Genomic DNA, 21,501 nt, shown 5'->3' with positions numbered 1-21,501 from the left:
GCAAAACCTCTTTGTATACTGCTTGTAAATATTTGTTTTAGCTGGTCAATGTCATTCATATTTCATATAGTTTTACACGAAGTTTAAATTCAGTCTGAAGATCTTCCAGAAAAAACAACTTTGTGTATGAAATGCGTCACAGGCCAGTGCATTCAGCTTTCAACCATGATACTTACTTGATATGATGCCCCCAGCCACCGTCGCATACCAGTCTCGGCACGTGACAGCATTAATGGGTCATTGAGAAGAATTAGACAACTATCCACATTGCATTCTGTAAAGAGATTTCTGGCAAAAAAAAACAAAAAACATTTTGTCCAGATTTCTTCCTTTAAATTGTAATTGGGTTAGTTTTAAGAACACTTTTGATTTGACATAAAGACATGTAAAAAAGTTTTGATTTGCGGAGGTCTTTTTTCTCCTTGTTTTCTAGTGATCGGTAGGGCTCTTGGCACTCAGACCCCCCCCCCCCCTCCCAATCACAACATTTTTATATATCTTCTAATTGCATTCAATTGAAGAACAACTGTGGTCAAAATGAATTCCTATACCAGAAACTAGCACGTCTGATAGAGTGGAAGATATCATAGTCTAGCCTTGGCCTAAGTAATAATTGCCATTAGTTTGTCATTTTATCTCAATTAGATCATGTGCATCTCCCAAACCTCACTCATATCTACATATAAGTCCATTCTCTCCCTTGTTTGTGTACATCTTCTCGGGTTTACCCAGTAATGAGGGACATAAAGCCTATGGAATTGCATCCACTTGTTGTACCTACCATATCTGCTGATGACTGACTATGTTCCTCTGTCCCCTCAGAGTGAAGACTATATCACAGAGGTCCCTGAGCAGCTAGTCGGCAAATGCAGGGAAAGTTTAGAAAACAATCCCTGCAAAGAACTTTTTAAAGATTGTTCTAAGTAAGTTATGAAGTTGTGCATAATTTCTGTATAATGTAATTTACCTCATGGCATGAAAGAAAAGATTTACAAATGCATGAAATCAAGTTAGACAACCTATAAAATGGTCATGTGAAGAGGAAGCATGATGCCTTCTTTCTGTGGTTCTAATGTTTCATTTCTTTCAGACTTGTCCATGACTTCCTTAGTATGGCTCCATTTTCAGATTACCTGGACAGCCAGTATTACAACCGCTTTTTACAGTGGAAATGTCTGGAGAGGTAAGACTGTAACAGTAGAAAGCCACTGCACACTTCTACTATCTAAATACCATATATATAATTTTTATTTTATTTTTTTGGCATGTTTAGACATTTGTACTTTTGACACAGTAAGACAAGACTATCATTTAAATCTGAATATTTTTTTTTTTTTTTTTTTTTTTTTTTCCTTCTTTTTTTCCTTTCTCGTGAGTGAACCCTCCTTACATTTCTCCAGTTTTTTTTGGACTGGGTGAGATCCTATTAGGTTTTATAGCCGTCTTTCTATATTGTCTTGTCAAGTGGGTGGAGCGCTGTGTGTGTATAAAATGAAATTTTATAATTTGTGTGTGTTTATATATGTATTATATACACAGTGTCTTTTTTAATTGTATTCTATCTTTTTTTTTTTTTTTTTTTTATAACGGCATGTATTATATTTATGTATTTTCTATTATTTAATTTTAATTCTTACTTCATAGGGAACCAGTCACAAAGAACACATTTCGTCAGTACAGAGTTCTTGGGAAAGGAGGTTTTGGAGAGGTATGTTACTTCACATTGCACTGCACATTCTATGCTTCTTGTGTCACTTCCTCAGAGTGATCATTGATCCTGAAGAATTCTCATTTTGTTAGTTATACTATCCTAACCAACTATTCTGTAACCCATGAAGGTCTGCTTTTTGCTTTTGTTTGTTAGTAAACCTGGTAATTTCATTTGAATAATATATTTTATTTTTAATGCACTCAATTTAATCTGTATGTCAGGAAGTATATATTAAACCGATGCATGTGGGGTTAACAGTTTTTCTAGCTGTGTGACTGGTACACTACCAGGATGTTCTAAACACTTATTTATGCCACATTGTCCAAGAGCAGAGATGAGGAGACCATCTGATCCCCAGATGACGGAAAAGGCAAAAAAATTCACTACAGCATCTTGGCTATGTGCACAAAAAAAGATTAAATTTTTTTTTAATAAAGACCAACTGCAAAATAGATTTTTACCTCAAAATAAATACAATGCAATAATAATAAAAATTTGCCCCAAAGGTTTACATAGACTTTAACTTAAAATATTTTATTGCATAGCGTTGTGTGTACCATAAAAATGGAAAATGGCAGTGCGTTTTATACTGCCATTTTTACTCTGTTAACACTGATACATCGCCGACCGCGATGCATCAACGGGGAGGGAGGAGGGGCTGGCAACTGCTGTTGAAATTGCGGCGGTGCCCGGTGCAGTCACTGTACTCTATTACATCGGGCCCCGCTCACAGCAGTATTCATATGTAAAGTGAAGTAATGGGTAAAGCTTTGTTAAGGTATAGCAATCCTCTGTAGCAGTAGCTCAATCCACGTAGTACTCACTATGAAACTCCCGTAGCAGGCAGGCTGGCCGGTCACTCACTTCGTCATGCGCATGCTCCTCCCACTTTATTAATTAAGCAGGCAGAGCAGGCACATGACGAAGTGAGTGACGTTACGCTGCCGGCCAGCCTGCCTGCTATGGGAGTTTCATAGTGAGCACTACGTGGATTGCGCTATTGCAGAGGATTGCTATACCTTAACAAAGCTCCCATGCTTACACTTTACATATGAATACTGCTGTAAGCGGGGCCTGGTGTAATAGAGTACAGTGACTGCATCGTGCCCCGCCGCGATTCCAACAGCAGTTGCCGACCTCCACCACCTGTTTTGGGGGTCACTATTTACACAGGGACACTGTTATGTATAGCATAAGATGCGATATATGTTTCATCCACGGATCGCCCCCATAAGTGTCATCCACAGATCCCCCCCATAACAGTGTCATCCACAGACCCCACCCCCATAACAGTGTCATCCACAGATCCCCCATAATAGTGTCATCCACAGACCACCATTAGTTCAAAAGCACACTTTTTGGTTAAAAAAAAATTTTCCTCCTCAAAAACCTATGGGGTGAAAAATATGGTACATCCTTTATTTAGTGGTATACTAATGCATGCCAGCCAATCAGGGCTGAAAGCGCACCCTTTTGGCCTACATCTGACAAATGGACCCCTAGGTACAGGATGAGCAGAGCAGATATAGATATATATAGATTTTATATATATTCGTTTTGTGGAAAAAGATTAGGTAAAACTTGTATTTCATTCATTTGAATTCCTGCTGGTTCTGGGCTTTGACGTCAAGTAGGCAGTTCTATCAGTGATTGACAGCTATCTCTGTATACATAGTCATAGAGGGCAGGCTGTCAATCACTGATAGTACCGCTTCCTTGCCTTTAAGCAGGATTTAAAGTATAACTGTCGTATTTATTTATTTTTTGGGAGTATTGGATTGTGGTGATTTAATATCTCCTTGGTGGCCCTATTTCAACTTTTCACTGTGTATTCAATTACCCCTTAATTCCACAGTTTTGTTCCCTGTACTGCCTACTTTTACCTATGCTTAAAATAGGGTTGCTACCAGGCATGGTTCATCTATCTGTTGAAGGACGGAGGACGCAGAAGCAGGCAGCCTGCAAGTTCACATTACTGACAGCTAGGGACTGTAAGTAAATGATTAAAGCCAGGTCCTCCCCAGCAGCTAACAGTGCCTGGGCTGTGTGCACTTCTCCCTGCGCTTGGCAGACGCTCCCTCACTCAGCAGACTTGGAGAATGCAGAGTTTAAGCAGCGCAGACCAGGGAAGGGAGGTCTGCTCAGTGTATAAATGAAAGCAACATGTGGTAAGAGGACCCCTTTGTGCTGCAGGAGATTAACCCTTTAGGGGGAGGGCTCTGGTTACTGACACTTTTCGGGGGCTATTGTTACTGGCTAGTGAGGGCAGTGGCGGCCATCTTAACTGAATAGTGAAATTGCAGTTTTATGCAGACTGGTTGCTAAGGGCTGAATCTTATTAAATATGGGGTAAGTCGGTCTAATAGTAACTGATTCTGGAATATCATGTTATTAGTAACTACATATATGAAAATTGAAATTAGGGTCTAAGTGTGACAGTTATCCTTTAAATGATTGAAATACAAATTATATTGAATCATTTCCTACAAAACTATATATATCCATCTGCTCAGCTCCTGCTCTATAACATGCTGCCTGCAGCTTAGACACCCTTTTCAGTTAGACTGATTCCCTTTAAAGGGAGTCTGTCAGCAGTTTTGACCATGCCAAACTGTTGACGGCTGTAAACAAGGGCTGGAGACCAGGACAAACATATCATTTGTGGAACTTTTACTATAAGGAGTAGTGAGAATATGAACTTTTTTTCTGCCTGGTACTGTTCCTGCAAGAGACCAAGAGACAATGCTTCACTATGAGGTGCTGTCTGCATTGAGCTTCATCGGTCCACCCCTCTGCTTTATGTGACAACTGTAGCATCCAACCATGAGACCACTACAGCTGAGCAGAGGGTCTGTAAAGAGGCTCAATAAAGAGAGCAGAGTGCATTTCACAGTGATGCTCTGCCTCCAGGGCACTTTCTGGAGCAGAATCTGGAGGTGTGAACGTTTACATTCGCATTACTCATGGTAATGGTATCTTTGTACTGCTGTCCTAAGCACCTACCTATTGCTGCCAGCTGTTTAGTATTTTAAAAATTGCTGAAGAACTCCCTTTAAAATTTAAGGGGCCTTCCAGGAGACTTATCCAGAGATAGGTCATCAACATGTGACACCCAACACCCTCACTGATTTTGGTGCTGCACTGTACACTGTATAGTTTCCAACGTCGGCAGCTATCTGGAACTGCTGATTGATGTGGGGTTTCAGACCCTACCAATCTGATATTGATGACTTGTCCTGGAAAATCCCTTTATAATATGGAGTAAATGTTATTTTAAAGATCGATCACAAGGCTTACATTACACAAAATGTTAATAAACTAAATCTGTTTGCAGTTATGAATAGCACTTTTCTAGGGAAGTGAAGATATGCATAATTGCAGCTCCTACATGTGCGTGTGTGTGAGGCTGGAAGGAATCTGGCAGGAAGTGGCCCTAAACCATATCACCTAATCTTTTGTCATTTCTACTTGTGAAGTTTTCTAAATTATGTCATGAGGAAAACAAAATACATGCTTATACTATGAATCTAACCAAATACAAAAATATAAAGGTCATCAGGGTTATTGTGGCTATTGTAATGCAAAGGAAATGCAAATGGGCAGATTTACTAATCCAGTGACTGTGGATCTTGCTGGAAATAAGACAATTTCAGATAACTTTACACAAGTGCATGTTACTTTTTTTTTTTTTTTTTTTTTTTTTTTTTTTTATCATCACACTTGCATTAGTAGTCCACAAATTGTGTTGTAAGTTGGTTCTCCATAGGAGTGAATTGAAAAATAAATGCCATTATGATTTAAGCATAGTAGAATTTTATTTTGCAAGCATGGCAGAATGTCTCCTGTCTTCCCATGCTAGCATAATATATCTGCGTGGAATTCCAGAGCTCAGACTCTGATAATAACAAAGTGCATTCAGAAAGTCTTCAGACCCTTTCACCTTTTTCACATTTTGTTAAATTGCGGCCTTGTGCTAAAATATAAAAATAAAAAAAATCCCCCCATCAATTTTAAATTTCGTATGGACAAAGGTATTCAGATCCTTTGTTTTGACACTTGAAAGTCAGTTCTGGGGCCCACCATTTCTCTTGATTATCTTTTGAGATGTTTCTACACCTTGATTGGAGTCCACCTATGGTACATGCAGTTAACTGGACATGATTTGGAAAGACACAGGCCTGTCTATATAAGGACTTACAGCTGACAATGCATATCAGAGTAAAAACCAATCCATGAGGAGGAAAAAAACTCTGCAGACGGGTACTAAAGCAATTCTGCTGTTCTGAAGTTCCCAAGAGCACAGTGGCTTCCATAATTCTTAAATAGAAGAAATTTGGAGCAACTAGGACTCTTTCTAGGGCTTCCAGCTAATCAAATTATATAATTGGGAGAGAAGAGACTTGGCAAAAGAGGTGACCAAGAACCCAATGGTCAGTCTGGCTGAGCTCCAAAGATTCTGTTTGCAGTTGGGAGAATCTTTCCGAAGGCTATCCATCACTGCAGCATTCCTTTTAATCTTTATGCTTTATGGCAGAGTGAACAGAAAGAAGCCTCTCCTCAGTAAAAGACACATGAAAGCCCACTTGGAGTTTTCAAAAAAGCACCTAAGGGACTCTCAGACTTACTGACTTTGACAGGGCCAAACAATGAAAACCTCATCATAACTGTCCCTTTCAATGAACAGAGGGTGGTAGTTGTAGAGAGAACAGAAGTTTTAGGTGTAACAACAAAGGCTCATAAAGGCTCCTAAAGGCTCATTGGCATATGTTAAAACATCATTTTTCTTAGCAATGCCAGAACATATGAACATGGGACCAACACAAATGCCTTCAGCAGCCAAGTGCACGTCATAGGTATAAGTCTGCTGACAGCTGTCCTTTAATGAAAACCTAATCCAGAGTGCTCTGGACCACACATTGGGTCGAAGGTTCACCTTCCAACAAGACAATAGCACATAGCCTAGACAACACAGGAGTGGCTTTGGAACACAGTAAATGTCCTTGAGTGGCCCTGCCAGAGTCCTGACTTCAAGCCAATTAAACATTTCTGGAGAAATCTGAAAATGGCTGTCCACCGACAGTTTCCACTCAACCTGACAGAGCTTGAGTGGATCTGCAGAGAAGAAAAGCAGAATATTCCCAAATTCAGGTGTGTAAACTTTGTGACATCATACCCAAGAAGGCTGGAGTGGTGCTTCAACTAAGTACTGAGTAAAGGGTCTGAATATTTATGTCAACGCAAGATTTTAGTTTTTCATCTTCAATAAATTAGCAAAGATTTCTAACATTCAGTTTTCACTTTGTCAATATGAGGTATTGAATGCAGAATAATGGGGGAAAACGTGATTTTTTTTAATTTTTTTTTAAAGGGATTCTGTCACCAGTTTTTGACCCCCACATTCAAAAATATGGTTATGTGCATGGTGCCCTTGTGATTCCTAATGTGGTCTTATAAGCTAAATCTGTGTGCTCATTTACTGTAAAAAACGTTTTATCTAACCTGTCATTCATCAGATTAAGGTGCCCAGGAGGACGCTCATGTCTCCAAGATGCCGCCCGCAGCCGTTCGTGCCCAGGTCCTCCTTTGCTTTCTGAAGCGATGTGCCCAGCTCCTCCTTTGCAGTCCTGCTCCAACGGTCTTCAATCTGCCCAAGGGGCGGCGTTTCACCTCTCCTGCGCCCAGCCAGCCTCCCCCAACTGCCGCTTTGAAGCGCCGCCCAGCTCATGAATATTCAGTTTGCTGGGCGGCTTCTGCGGTCCCCGCTCTGAAGCGATGCGCTTAACAGTGCCCTGCGCAGGCGCCGGATCTTGTGAAGTCGGGGACAGTAAGCGCCGCCCAGCGAAGTGAATATTGATGAGCTGGGCGGCGCTTACTGTACCGGACTTCACAAGATCCGGCGCATGCGCCGGGCACTGTTAAGCGCAGCGCTTTAGAGCGGGGACCGCAGAAGCCGCCCAGCAAACTGAATATTCATGAGCTGGGCGGAGCTTCAAAGCGGCAGTTCGGGGAGGCTGGCTGGGCGCAAGAGAGGTGAAACGCCGCCCCTTGGGCAGATTGAAGACCGTTGGAGCAGGACTGCAAAAGAAAAACTGGGCACATCGCTTCAGAAAGCAAAGGAGGAGCTGGGCACATCGCTTCAGAAAGCAAAGGAGGAGCTGGGCACGAACAGTGGCGGGCGGCATCTTGGAGACATGAGCGTCCTCCTGGGCACCTTAATCTGATGAATGACAGGTTAGATAAAACGTTTTTTTACACTAAATGAGCCTACAGATTTAGCTTATAAGACCACATTAGGAATCACAAGGGCACCATGCACATAACCATATTTTTGAATGTGGGGGTCAAAAACTGGTGACAGAATCCCTTTAAGCACAGGGTCACACCATAACAAAATGTAAAAAAAAAAAATGTTAAAGGATCTGAAGACTTTCCGAATGCATTGTAAGTGTAATTATGGCTTTCATCACTCATGTAAATGCAGCTAATTACATATTGTTATTTTGGATGTCCGTAAAGGACCCATTACGCGCTGGCCAAGAATCCTAAAGATATTCGCTAACAAGCGTTCATAGGAACACTCGTTAGAGATTATCTGGCGCTAATTCATCAGGTAGTCCAATTGTTTGTGTACACACAAAAATTGTTGTTTGCTGGCAGAAGATTGTGCTGTGTAAACATGATCTGCTGTCGACAAACAATGATTTAGTATGGGGATGAGTGCTGGCATTAGCGATCACTCCTCCCCATACTATGCAGGAGATCGCTGCCTGTAAATGGTCTCCTCCACCAGCAAGAATGCTTCCTTCCCGACAATCTGCTGCTCTGTCGTCCCATGTAAAGGGACCTTTAGGACCCTCTTACAGTGGCCCAGGATTGAGCCAATTATCAGAAACAAATGTTCCTTTGGCATCAACAATTGGCCCACTAATCACCCGAAACACAAGAAAAATGCATCTTTCCTATGACCCCGAAAATCATTGTTTACACAGGGTAAATAGCTGCTGACCATAAGCAAATTAAATGGATCATAATTAACTATCGTTTGCATTGTTTCATTTTGTATCAGGCCATGTAAAAGGCACTTTAAGTACGCAGTGATTGACTTGCATATCTTTGATCAGCACTAGTATATTGCCCAGCGTTGGCCTATGTAAGAGGACCCTCCCTTCCTATCTCTGCCCATTATATCATTGTATTACATATTTAGGCTCCCAATCACTTGAGTATTGTTGGCTGAGCCTACTATTTTTGGAGAAATCAGACGACGATTTAACATCTAAGGGAAGCTCAGAACTCTGATCCAATACATGATATCAGAGGAGAGAAGAATTGAGTTACAACAACCAATTATTTTGTTCTTCTATGAGAGAAGCTGCTGCTAGATGTGTCCGACAATGTCTTTTACCTCTCACTCTCTAATGAAAGCACATACATGTTGACCCGAGCCTGGCCTGTATGAATACCGGGGCGGGGGGAGGTTTTAGTGAGCTAGCCCTCGCCCAACTTCTGTTAAAGGTGTATGGGCACCTTAAAAAAATATTGCATGAAAGAATAAAAGAAAGAGAAGATAATACTGTTTGACGTATTTGTGATTAAAAGAAATGGTACTTGATGTTTTTTATATATATATATTGCTGTGAATAGAAATTGCTGTGAAAATACTTTTCTGAATTGAATTTCCTCTTTCCTGCAGGTCTGTGCCTGCCAAGTGCGAGCAACCGGAAAAATGTATGCTTGTAAGAAACTGGAGAAGAAACGTATTAAAAAAAGAAAAGGGGAATCCATGACCTTGAATGAGAAACAGATCCTAGAGCGAGTCAACAGCAGGTTTGTAGTAAGTACAGATCCATCTGAAGGTCCAGGGGAGGGCAATGGTAGTAGCATTACATAACAAAGTGTTATAAGGTCACATGTCTATTGGTCCTGTTATATACATTGTTATATTGGCAGAAAATGAATTTGGATGTTTTTGGCTGGTAAAGAGATGAAGTTGTGGACAACCCCTGTCCATATGCCATATTAGAGAATCTGGACAATGTAGGGACCACTTCCACATATGAGCCAGGACTGTAAGGACTACGATTAGCGTATACGCTGGGAAAATCTCCTGTAATACACACTAAACATATCCATAGGGCTCCATGTACCTGACAGAGGCCAAGTGTCCATTTGGATTTGAATTACCGTAGCAATTACTCTAATGCACAGATCAAGAGTAAGCACTATATTACTGTTCACACTGTGTGTATAAGTGAAAACCCGCAGTCATGTCCCTGAACTCGTTGGTTCCTTCAATGATCCGGTGTGTAATAAATTTAAACTCCTCAGCGATGTCAGCCTGCTTAACTCAATTGAAGTATTTCTCATGGAGATCTCACACGCTGAATGAGGATATTCCCCACTGGTGCTCTGTTAGTCACAGATGTAATGCAGGCTGGCATACATACATCCGGAGAGTTGCTCCATCCATGCATTATATGAACAGACATTCATATCATGCTACAGTCCTTTCTGTATATTTCACATTTCTATTTTGATCCAGTTCTGGTGGCAGCATTTTCTGAAAAACACTGTGTGAAACCACCCTAAGGGCCGCTTCACACGAGCGGATGCCGTGCGTGGCATCCGCTCCGTGAAAGAGTGCCAAGACCCGCTGCAGACTGCAGAGGCACGGAGCAGTAACATGACTGTTAATGCTCCGTGCCTCTGCAGTCTGCAGCGGGTCTTGGCACTCTTTCACGGAGCGGATGCCACGCACGGCATCCGCTCGTGTGAAGCGGCCCTAAAGGCCTCTTTCACCTGTGAACACTTGTTTACACTGTACATACATTATGTGGCCAAAGTTATTGGGAGACCTACACATTACTACAGGAGCTTTAAAAGCTATGTTCACCTTCGGGGCAATTTTTTATGATTGCATTTTGCTCATTTTGGGCTAAAAATATTTTTTTTTTGGGCTTTATTAAAAATATTGAGCCATTTTAAAGGGTTAACTGCTTTTCTAGCTGTTTTTCTAGTCATCTAATAACCCTTATCTCTAAACTACTGAGAGGTCATAAACACTTATTTAACCCCTTAAGGACCAAGCTCATTTTCACCTTCAGGACCAGGCCATTTTTTGCAAATCTGACCAGTGTCACTTAGTGGTAATAGCAGTAATTGCAAGTTTCCAAATACGGGATAGGGTGAAAGTATTGTTGGTACTAGTTTAGGGTACATATGATTTTTGGTTGCTCTATATTATACTTTTTGTGAGGCAAGGTAACAAGAAAAGGCTTTTTTGACACCGTTTTTTTTTTTTATTTACAGCATTCATCTGACAGGTTAGATCATGTGGTATTTTTATAGAGCAGGTTGTCACGGATGTGGCGATACCTAATATGTATACAATTTTTTTAAAAAATTTATGTAAGTTTTACACAATGATTTAATTTTAGTGTCTCCATAGACTGAGAGCCATAGTTTTTTCAGTTTTTTGGCGATTATCTTAGGTAGGGTCTCATTTTTTGCGGGATGAGATGACTGTTTGGCGCTATTTTGGGGTGAATTTGACTTTTTGATCCCTTGCTATTGCATTTTTTGTGATGTAAGGTGACAAAAAAAGAGTTTATTTAGCACAGTTTTTATTTTTTACGGTGTTCATCTGAGGGGTTGGGTCATGTGATATTATTATAGAGCTGGTCGATACGGACGCTGCGATACCTAATATGTATACTTTTTTTTTTATTTATGTAAGTTTTACACAATAATATCATTTTTGAAACGAACAAAAAAAATCATGTCATGTCCCATAGTCTGAGACCCATAGTTTTTTTTATTTTTGGGACCATTGTCTCATGTAGGGGCTCATTTTTTGCGGGATGAGGTGACTGTTTGGTACTATTTTGGCGTACATGCAACTTTTTTTATTACTTTTATTACCTTTTTTTGGGAAGTAAGGTGGGCAACGGTATGGAAAGGGTTAAACGGCTGACATCGCAGCACAGAGTCAGGGACCGCGAGGATCAGAAACTGCAGAAAGTGCTGCAAACCGCAGGTCTGAATTGACCTGCGGTTTGCAGCGATCGCCGATAGGGGGGTCACAGGATCCTCCTCGGCATTGACCCTGGGTGCCTGGCTGTGTGTAACAGCCGGGGACTCAGCGTTGTCACCATGTCTGCAGACATGGTGACAGTTTTAATGCCATGACGTGTATACTCGTCATGGAGCGTAAGTAGCAGTGCTCCATGACGAGTATACTCGTCATAGGTCGGGAAGGGGTTAAAACCCTGAAACACAGTGGCCAACATTTACTATGCTAACGTGCCGCTTTCATGTTGTTAATTTGCAACAAAAGTGTTGGCGCAGCTTATTTTAGACATGTTTATTATGCAGATATGCCAAGCAGACATTCTCAATTTTTTTTTACCTTTTTGTGATCTCTGACATAATAGTGTGTTAGCACGGCGCAGGAGGTGTATGGAGCCGCTCTATATGGGGTGGTTTACTGCCATGTTATACAGCACCTGGACCCAACGACATGCATCATTTAACAGCACTGATACCATGTACAATAGCTACTGCGGCATCTGAGCAGTAAGACAGCGGGAGTGGGTATTCAGATGACGATTAAGGGGACATTACTCTGGCCGATGAATATTTGTTTGCCCGCTCAGCGCAAGATGTAAAGATGCCACCAATCGCCCTGGTTTATCGGGTGACTATATCTTTTATGTGTCATGAAAAATCATTGGCTGTTGGAAGCACATCTCCCTTTGTAAAGAGGGATGTGCTGCTGACAATAATGAAAGTGTATGTCCCACCGCTCACATTAACAATGGTAGCGGAATCCATAACGGAATTCTTAGGTAACCCGAACTTTGTACATCGAATTTGAAAACAGAAGTTTGCTCCACACTACTAATAAATGTGGCCATGTACATCCGCATATTCAGTTATTATATCGTGCAGGATGTTTTGTATATTTTACTGTAAAGAGTGGTAATTTGCAGTATAGCTATGTATAGCTGCATATATAGAGAGCAGTCATCGGCAATGGATATGCCCAAATGATTGTTAATGTGAGCGGTGGGACATATACTTTCATTAAGCCAGGGCGATTGGCGGCATCTTTACATCTTGCAATGAGCGGGGGCGAACAAACATTCATTGGCCAGAGTAATGTCCCATTAATCCTTATCTGACTAACCATGTCACTGAGGCATAGACCTCGCATGTAATAATCAGGCTGGAATATTTCTACATGTATACAGAATGGAGCTGAATATTGATCTTGTCCCATTTACACTCTAGGTCAGTCTTGGCTATGCATATGAGACAAAAGATGCTCTGTGTCTGGTGCTAACACTAATGAATGGTGGAGATCTAAAGTTTCACATTTATCACATGGGAGAGGCTGGATTTGATCTGGAACGTGCTGTATTTTATGCTGCGGAAATCTGCTGTGGACTTCAGGATCTACATGAAGAGAGAATAGTGTATAGGTAATGATTAGAATGAATCGCCTAAATTCTGCACTGTCAACTGCCTATGTAGATTCCCTTAGTAAGTACTCATTCTTTCTGTGGAGATCCAACTGGCAGAAGCCTTAAAGGAATCTTCCTACTAATAGTACTTATCCCCTATGGAATATCTGTGGGACTGCCAAATACAGCACTTGCGTTTTGTCCAGCAGTCCCATTGAAGTCAACAGAGCAGTGGTCACTCGTGCACCTCTGGGTGTCCTAACTGCGGGACCCCTGTTGAACAGGCCCGTATTCTCTATCCTGTGGATAGGTATTGTTATTGGGGAAGCCCCTTTAAAGGGTTGCCTGATTGCAAACACTTATCCCATGATTCATTTTATTTATTTAATACATTTATATAGCACTACTATGTTCCGCAGCGCTTTACAGACATTAGCATCAAGCTCACAATCTAAGGCTACTTTCACACTTGCGGCAGGACAGATCCGGCAGGCTGGTCTCCCTGTCGGATCCGTCCTTCCGCCGGACCGCCGCTCCGTCCCCATTGACTATAATACAGCGCAGTACGGCAGTTCGCGGTCAGAGACCGCTGGACTAAAGTCGTACATGCAGGACTTTTAGTCCGGTGGCCTTTCGCCGTGCACTGCCGAAAAAGCGTAAGGACGGATCCGACAGGGAGACTAGCCTGCCGGATCCGTCCTGCCGCAAGTGTGAAAGTAGCCTTAGGTCCCTATCAGTATGTCTTTGGAGTGTGGGAGAAAACCGGAGTACCCAGAGGAAACCCACGCAAAAACATGTAGAACATACAAAGTCCATGCATTTTGTTGTCCTTGGTCGGATTCAAACCTAGGACCCCAGTGCTGCAAGGTACCAGTGCAAACCACTGAGCCACGGTGCTGCCCATAACTAATGTAGATTAATGTAAAACTTGAGATTCAGACCTCATATAGTACATGACAAGCTCTTTCTAACAAAGCTGGCACCAGCCCTGTACCTCACATGGATCCAGAGATTTCCGCATTCATTGACCCAATTGCTCTGCTAGATTTATATCAAGCTGGCAGCTCAAGCGGAGTGTCTCTTCTTCTGTGGCTCCCTCCTTATCACAGCTCAGGAGGCAGGTGAAGGATGAAACTGAGCATCTGCAGCCATGCCACAGAGCCGGACAAAGAAATAAAATAACAAACCGCAGGTGGCGCTATACGGTCTTGAATAACTCAGTAGCTATCCTAAATGTTTAATTACATGCAATTACAAAAGTATTCAGATCCAGGTGCTGGTTTGAAAACTGTGGAAAATATTTTTCGTGGGACAACCCCCTTTAACCAAAGGATAGGGGAAAAGTGTGTGATCCCTTGGGGTCTCGTGGGCCCCATGTTACCTGATTTCAAGTCAAAATAGACTGAGTTGCAGTATGAGAATGGTCACTACACAGAATACAGAGCTGTGGTGCACTGTTTACTTCCTGGACCACGGCTGCAGGTAACAGCTGATCATGGGGGTGCTGGACCCCTACCAATTTTGATATTGATGACCTATCCTGAGGATAGGCCCTCATTATCTTAGTCGCACAAAATCCTTTTGATAAAGGCCTGCTGATTAATTGCCGGTAATGACTAAAACACAGAGCAGAAAGCTTATAATGATGAAAAACTGAGTGTGAGAAAAACTTTGCATAATCCCGTAAACTATTATTTTCTTTGTTTGTGCTTGCTGGCTGCTTTGTCAATCAAATAACTGAAATGTATTTTTTACAGGGATTTGAAACCAGAAAATATTTTGTTGGATGATCATGGTAAGAAATATTATACTATAACACTATAGTTTCAAGGGGAAATCCACCCAAAATGTTTGGCTTGACATACCATACAGATATGTAAGCAGAGAATCTGAGCAAACTGACATTAATGTGAATGGGTACTTGCCTACAGTTTTGTCACATATATCTAACATTGCTTTGTGGTGCTGAATGTTCTGGGAATCAGTGGTGATCAATGGACTACACTAATGTTCTAGTCTGACCCATATCTATGACATGTCAAAAGATCAGCTTTGGATAGAGTAGATTTGCCCTTCTAGTGTGTACATTTAACAGGCCGTTGGTGTACCAGGTAACTACCTGACTAGCCTCACTTTGTCTTCTTCTTCTGGAGGGCACATACGGATCTCGGATCTTGGACTTGCAGTGCACATTCCAGAGGGCCAAACCATTAAAGGAAGAGTAGGCACTGTAGGATATATGGGTAAGTAAAGATCCTGCAGCAGTTTGGGCAGGATGATTTATACAGAATTGCTATTTCATGCTTCCTTCTCTATTAGCACCAGAAGTAGTGAGGAACGAGCGCTACACGTTCAGCCCAGACTGGTGGGCACTCGGTTGTCTGCTGTATGAGATGATTGAAGGACAGTCTCCATTCCAGCAGAGGAAGAGGAAGATAAAGAGGGAGGAGGTGGAGCGACTTGTTAAGGAGGGTCAAGAAGAATATTCTACCAAGTTTTCTCCAGAAGCAAGGTCTCTATGTACTATGGTGGGTAGATACTAGTCAGAAATTACCTTGTTGCCTATCGTTTCTCTGCCTCTTGAGTACACTCCTCTATATGATTCTACGACTGTTAGGCCCCATTCACATGACTGTATTTTTGGACCCACAATGGGACCGCAAAAAAAAATGCTGACGGCACACTGTGCTAGCTCTCTGGCATAAGTACTAGCACTCGGCTGAAAAAATTCCGGAGGGAGAGAGAGCGAGCAGGAGGCTTTCACAGCATGTTACAGAGGGAGAGCTGGAGGCGTCACAGAAGATTATGAGGCGGCGCTGGGCACGAACGGCAGCAGGTTAGGGCGGCAGCTTGGAGCCATTTATATCCCCTTGGGCACCTTATTTTTATGACTGACAGGTTAGTAATAGTGTATTTTTAGCAAAATGAGCCCACAGATTACATTTATAAGACCACATTAGGAATGGTTAAAGCTCCCTGAACATAACCATATTTTTATCTGGAGGGGGTGAAACCTGGTGACAGAATCCCTTTAAATGGGTATTCCAGGATTTTGTTATTGAAGGCCTATCCTCACGGTAGGCCCATCAGTATCTGATTAGTGAGGGTTTAACGCCCCGCATCACCGCTGATCAGCTGTTTCAGTGTAGTGCTGTAAATGCACAGCTCCGCCATTCTGTAGTGGACAGAGCGGGGTACTGCAGCTACTGCTGCTCTTCTCTTCACAATTTCTGACTTCTTGTGTTGTTGTGCCATAATTTGTTCTACTTCTAAAAATAAATGACCTCTACAGTGACAAGCTAAAAAAAAACTTTTGAGATTCCATCTGAAAACAGCGACATTCTTGTGCTTAGGCCGTGTGTGACGTTGCAGCACAGCCCTATTTAGCTGAATAGGGAGGAGCAGAGAGTTCAAGTAAAATAAATGAAGAAATTATAAGTCTCGCTGAATCTTTTTATATATCAGTCTATAATATACTGCCTGCAGCTTGCACTGCCTTTTCATGGTGCCAGGTTTACCTTAAAGAATTAGTACGGTTCAAGCCTGCAGTAATATGTAAGAAATTACATAAAATTTACTTTGCTGTATTTCTACCTGTACCAACATCTTGTAAAGTTCTCACCTGACCTTTATAGCTAGCAAAGTGTCAAATTAACTAGATCTCAAACGGAATCTTTGAATGATCTTATACTTATTTCTAAAGCCACCCAATTTTTCCTTTTGCATGCGTATTACTGTAGCTCTGAATTATGTGGAATGAAACAGAGCCCAGCATTTAATTGAAGAGGACCAGTCATTCTGCAGCATCTGTTCTTTTGACTATGCTGTGTCATTCCTCCTACAAATTTATGACTAAATGTACAACTGGGTGTTACTAGTTGGGGGCGTCTAACACTGTTTACTCAGGTCAGTACAGTGTAGGGACACAACCCCAACTTGTAACACCTAGCTGTTAATCTATTTCTTAATTTCTAGGTGGAATAACCAAGGAATGGTACAACATAGTTATAAGAAAAGATGCTTCAGGCTTGTTTTTTTATGGGGAATACAACTGTTTACTAAGTCAGGAGAGGTGACAGCCCTCATTTCACTGACAGATGTTTAGTTAATTTTATATTATGATTATTATTTATATGAAGGTGCCATTAATTCCACGGCGCTGTAGAAGGATACATACATAATATAAAACAACACAAGTACAATGTAAATGAACTTAGTAACAGACTAATACAACGGGGGAGAGGACCCTGCCCACAAAAGGTTACAATATATGAGGGAGAGAGGAGAAACACATTACGTGGGTGTAAAAGCTGCTCATCTGGCTGTGTGGTAGCAGCATGTTTTCTCTGGTGCTAAACTTTCCGGTTGAGGTTTTTTTCAGGTTACTTTTGAAGGTTTGGATGTTGGAGGAAGTCTGATGTGTTGGGGTAATGAGTTCCAGAATATGGAGGATACAAGTGAGAAAACTTGTAGGCAATTGGAAAACAAACAATAGGAGTACAAAGAAGTAGGTTATGTGAGGATCGGAGATTATGTTTGGGGATGTATCAGGATAGCAGGTCAGGAATGTAAGGATGGGACAGGTTGTGGATGGCCTTATATGTAGTTGCTAGTATTATAAACTGAATTTGCTGGGCAATGGAGAACCAGTGAAGGAATGGGGAGAGGTGGACTAACCGTTCAGCAGAGTTGAGAATAGATTGAAGGGATGAGAGAATGCTAAATGAGGATGTTGCAGTAGTCCAGATGGGAGATGACAGTAGTGTGTACTAGCATTTTAGTTGACTCAGGGATGAGGAAGGAGTGACTACGAGATGTTCTTGAGTTGAAAGTGGCAGGTGGGTGTGGGTTTGGATGTGTGATTTGAAGGACATGGCAGAGTCAAATTTTATCCCCAGGCACAGAGGTTGCAACAGCACCTGTACAAGTGTCATAGACGCCTGTTCAGGCCATTTTACTTTCTGAAAAGTTTTCTCTACCATGCATGAGTGCTGGCACAGGCAGCACAGAGATGCTGCTGGTACCTGAAATAACCAATACAAAGCTCCGTTCGGCAAGAAGCGTCGTTATAGATTGGTTTGGGCGGGCTGCCGGAGTGATATTGTGTCTGGCAGCAGGAGGCAGTTGGCGGGAGCTGTAAAGAGGAGGGGCTAGCTTTCGAGAGTTGTTGTACTCCGGAGAGTAGTTGGAGCAGTGCACTGTGCCCGAGGACACTGGTGAACATGGTGTCAGTGGAGATGAGGAGGAGTGGACTTCCAAAGTGACGGACAACTACAGCCCGGACATCTAGTTGGACGTGCAGGATAAGGTTTAATGTATTGATGTGTGAATTGGATGTGGTGCGGTGTGTGATAGTTGTAGTGAACGGTGTAGTGAATGCACAGCAGGCTATTATAGCCAAGTGATAAAGTTCATGGAAGATCCACTATATTGGACTGTACTTTATCACTTGGCTATAATTGCCTGATGTTATTTAGATTAGTAATGGTTCCCCTGGCATCCGTTAACGTGTGTGTGTGTGTGTGTGTGTATGTATGTGTGTATATATATATATATATATATATATATATAATATATGTATATGTGTATATATATATATATATATATATATATATATATATATATATCGTATGTTAAATGTAGGACAAAAATGAGATGTGGACCCAGCCTAACTGACAAAAACAGAGCTGAAGAGACTCCATTAACTATGATTCAGTTTCTGTTCAGGATCCTGTCTTTTTACCAGACCAAAAAATCCTGCATGCGAGGCTTTTTTGCCCTGTCTTTATGACTGAATCTGGAACAGAGGGCCCGAACTGAGCCTCCAACGCACTTGTGAAAAAGTGTAGGCCTATGTATGATGTATTTGCAACTTTCATACTCCTCATGAGCTAAAAAATACTTTACAAAAATGCTAAGAGGGGTATTTTTACTCTTTCAGAAAAAAAGTTGTGTGATCTCTGCTCAGGCAGCTGACCTGTGAGACTGGAGAAATACATGGTGCTGTTAACTGTAATGGATACCTGTTAGGGGGCTTAGTCACTTGGAGGGTGGGGAGGGGGGACATAATGAATTCAGTTTTTTCCATGTTGAGTTTGAAAAATCAAGAAAGAAGATATAGCTGATAGAAGGGAAAAGACATCTGGGCCAGCTCTGAGCTGTCCCAGGCCAAATGTATAAATGGGAAAAAAGTAGGGGACCCAGGGCAGAGCCTTGAGGAACATGGACATGGTAGGGAGATATATCAGAATGGGTAAGGCTGAAAGTTTTGGTGTTGCGGTACGAGGAGCTCCAGGAGAGGATTCGTTTTCTGATTCAGAGCGAAGAGATTGTTTATTTGCAACTAGAAAGAGAATCAACTGTGTAAAAGGCTTAGGACAGGTCAAGAAGGAGGAGCACAGAGTAATGGCATATTGTTCTGGCAGCTAGCAGATCATGATGACTTGTGTTTGGGAAGTTTCAGTGGAGTGATTGGGTCGGAGGTTGAATTGTAAAGATTCAAAGATTGTGTGGGATGAGAGATAAGAAGACAGTTCAAGGCAGACACGTTGTTCTAGGAGTTTTGATGTGAATGGGAGTAGTGAGAAGGGACGATAGCTAGAGAAAGAGGAAAGGCTTCTTGAGTATGGGTGTGATGATGGCACGTTAAAAGAGAAAGGGAAGATACCAGTGGCCAGTGATAGGCTGAAGACGTGGGTTAGGACAGAGATTACTATAATGTTTAGGTTGGGGATCAGGTGGGATGGGATTGAGTCAAGGTCACAGGTGGTGAGGTGTGATTTTGGAGATTAAGGTTTTCCTCAGTGATGGTGGTAAATTGGGTTAAGTGGGAAGAGCATCAAGTTGTGTATAAGAATGGTGGGTATTGTTGGTTGAGGCTTTCTCAGATTTTGTCAATTTTATGTTTGAAATATGAGGCAAAGTTTTTGGCCGAGATGAGGAGTTTGGGAGTGGGCACTGGGGGGGGGTTGAAGTAGAGAGTTAAAGCGGTTATCCAATGTCTCCAACAGCCTCACATGTAATATACTTGTGCTGTTCCTGTTCCCTGCACTGCCGCTGCTTCTCCCTGTACACAGATGAAAACATCTTTTTTTTTTTTGGGGGGGGGGGGGGGGGGGTTGGAAAGGAGCAGCCAATGGCAGGCGGGGACGAGCCTCCCTAGCATCGCAGGTGATGCTAGGGAGGCTCATCGCTGTCCCCGCCTGCAATTGGCTAGTTGGTTGAGAATGCAAGAAGACTGTGGTCAGATAGGGGTGGAGGAGAGTTTGAGAGATTAGGGAGCAGAGACAGGTAAAGACAAGGTCTAGTTTTTCTCTCTCTGTGGGTGGCTGTGGAGCACCATTGTGTGTGGCCAAAGTAGGAAGTAAGACACGGGAGTTTGAAGGTAGTTGAGTTGCATGTGTCAGTAGGGATGTTGAAGTTTCCTGTGATGATAATAGGGACGTCGGCAGAGTGGAAGAGTAGAAGCCAGGTATTGAAGTGATCAAAAAGGGCAGTAGCCGGGCCTGGTGGACGGTATTTGGAGGGAGAGTAGATGTGGACAGAATAAACTTTGAAAGAAGGCAGGTTGAGGTGGAGACGGGTAGAAGGAGCAGTTACCTGTTCGGAGGTGGCCAACACCACCACCATGTCTGTATGGACGGGGAATGTGGGTAAATTGAGGTTATTCATAGCAGAGCAAGTCAGAGGACGCTGTGTCAGTGACTGTCAACCATGTTTCGGAGATCAAGGAAGGTGTTTTGGGGAAATGAAGACGTAGTGGATGTAGAAAAGCTTATTGCAAATGAAACATGAGTTCCATAATGTTCTGGAGAGAGAAACTGGGGGAGCAGGGGTCAGGTAAATGGGTATGACATTTGAGGTGAAAGAGAAATTTGTGGTAGGAGCTCGGCGATAGAAAGAATAGCGGGGATAAGTTGAGATATGTCTCCAGCAGTAAGAAGTAAAGCGAGGGATAGCAGGTGTGAGCAGAGGTTGCAATAACGCCTGTACAAGCGTCATAGACACCTACTGTACCTGTTCAGGCAATTTTACTCTTTAAAAAGCCAATATGCCTTAGACTTTTCCTTGCCTTTCATGAAAGCAGGGCAGGCTGTGAATGGCACAGGCAACACAGCAGTCCTGCTGGTGCCTGAAAAACACAACAAACCGGCCCTACAGCAAGGATCTTTGTTATTGTTTGGTTTGGGCAGGCTGCTGAACCATTCGGCACACCGCCCTGAAACTGTGGAGGGAGCCTCGTGCATCAGCACCGGGTGGAGTAAGCGGCCTCCTTGTTTTCAGTGTGCCTTAGTTTTAGAAGCTTTTGATATATCATAGGGACAT

At 42.3% G+C, this 21,501-nt stretch overlaps 1 protein-coding gene across 1 annotated transcript in view; it reads left to right on the top strand.

The window, feature by feature from the left end:
• GRK6 (G protein-coupled receptor kinase 6) overlaps nt 1–21,501 on the top strand; it is an 80,763-nt gene that overhangs the window by 35,321 nt on the left and 23,941 nt on the right. Inside the window, exons 5-12 of the mRNA XM_044277743.1 lie at nt 823–923; nt 1,091–1,183; nt 1,645–1,708; nt 9,405–9,545; nt 13,004–13,194; nt 14,934–14,971; nt 15,330–15,419; nt 15,496–15,704. Of these exons, the coding sequence (XP_044133678.1) occupies nt 823–923; nt 1,091–1,183; nt 1,645–1,708; nt 9,405–9,545; nt 13,004–13,194; nt 14,934–14,971; nt 15,330–15,419; nt 15,496–15,704 (927 nt within the window). The remainder of the gene's footprint in view (nt 1–822; nt 924–1,090; nt 1,184–1,644; nt 1,709–9,404; nt 9,546–13,003; nt 13,195–14,933; nt 14,972–15,329; nt 15,420–15,495; nt 15,705–21,501) is intronic.

This window comes from Bufo gargarizans, chromosome 2, assembly GCF_014858855.1.
Source record: "Bufo gargarizans isolate SCDJY-AF-19 chromosome 2, ASM1485885v1, whole genome shotgun sequence".
Taxonomy (NCBI): Eukaryota; Metazoa; Chordata; class Amphibia; order Anura; family Bufonidae; genus Bufo; species Bufo gargarizans.
The sequence above is the reverse complement of the archived record's forward strand: the minus strand, read 5'-3'. Positions and strand labels throughout refer to the sequence as shown.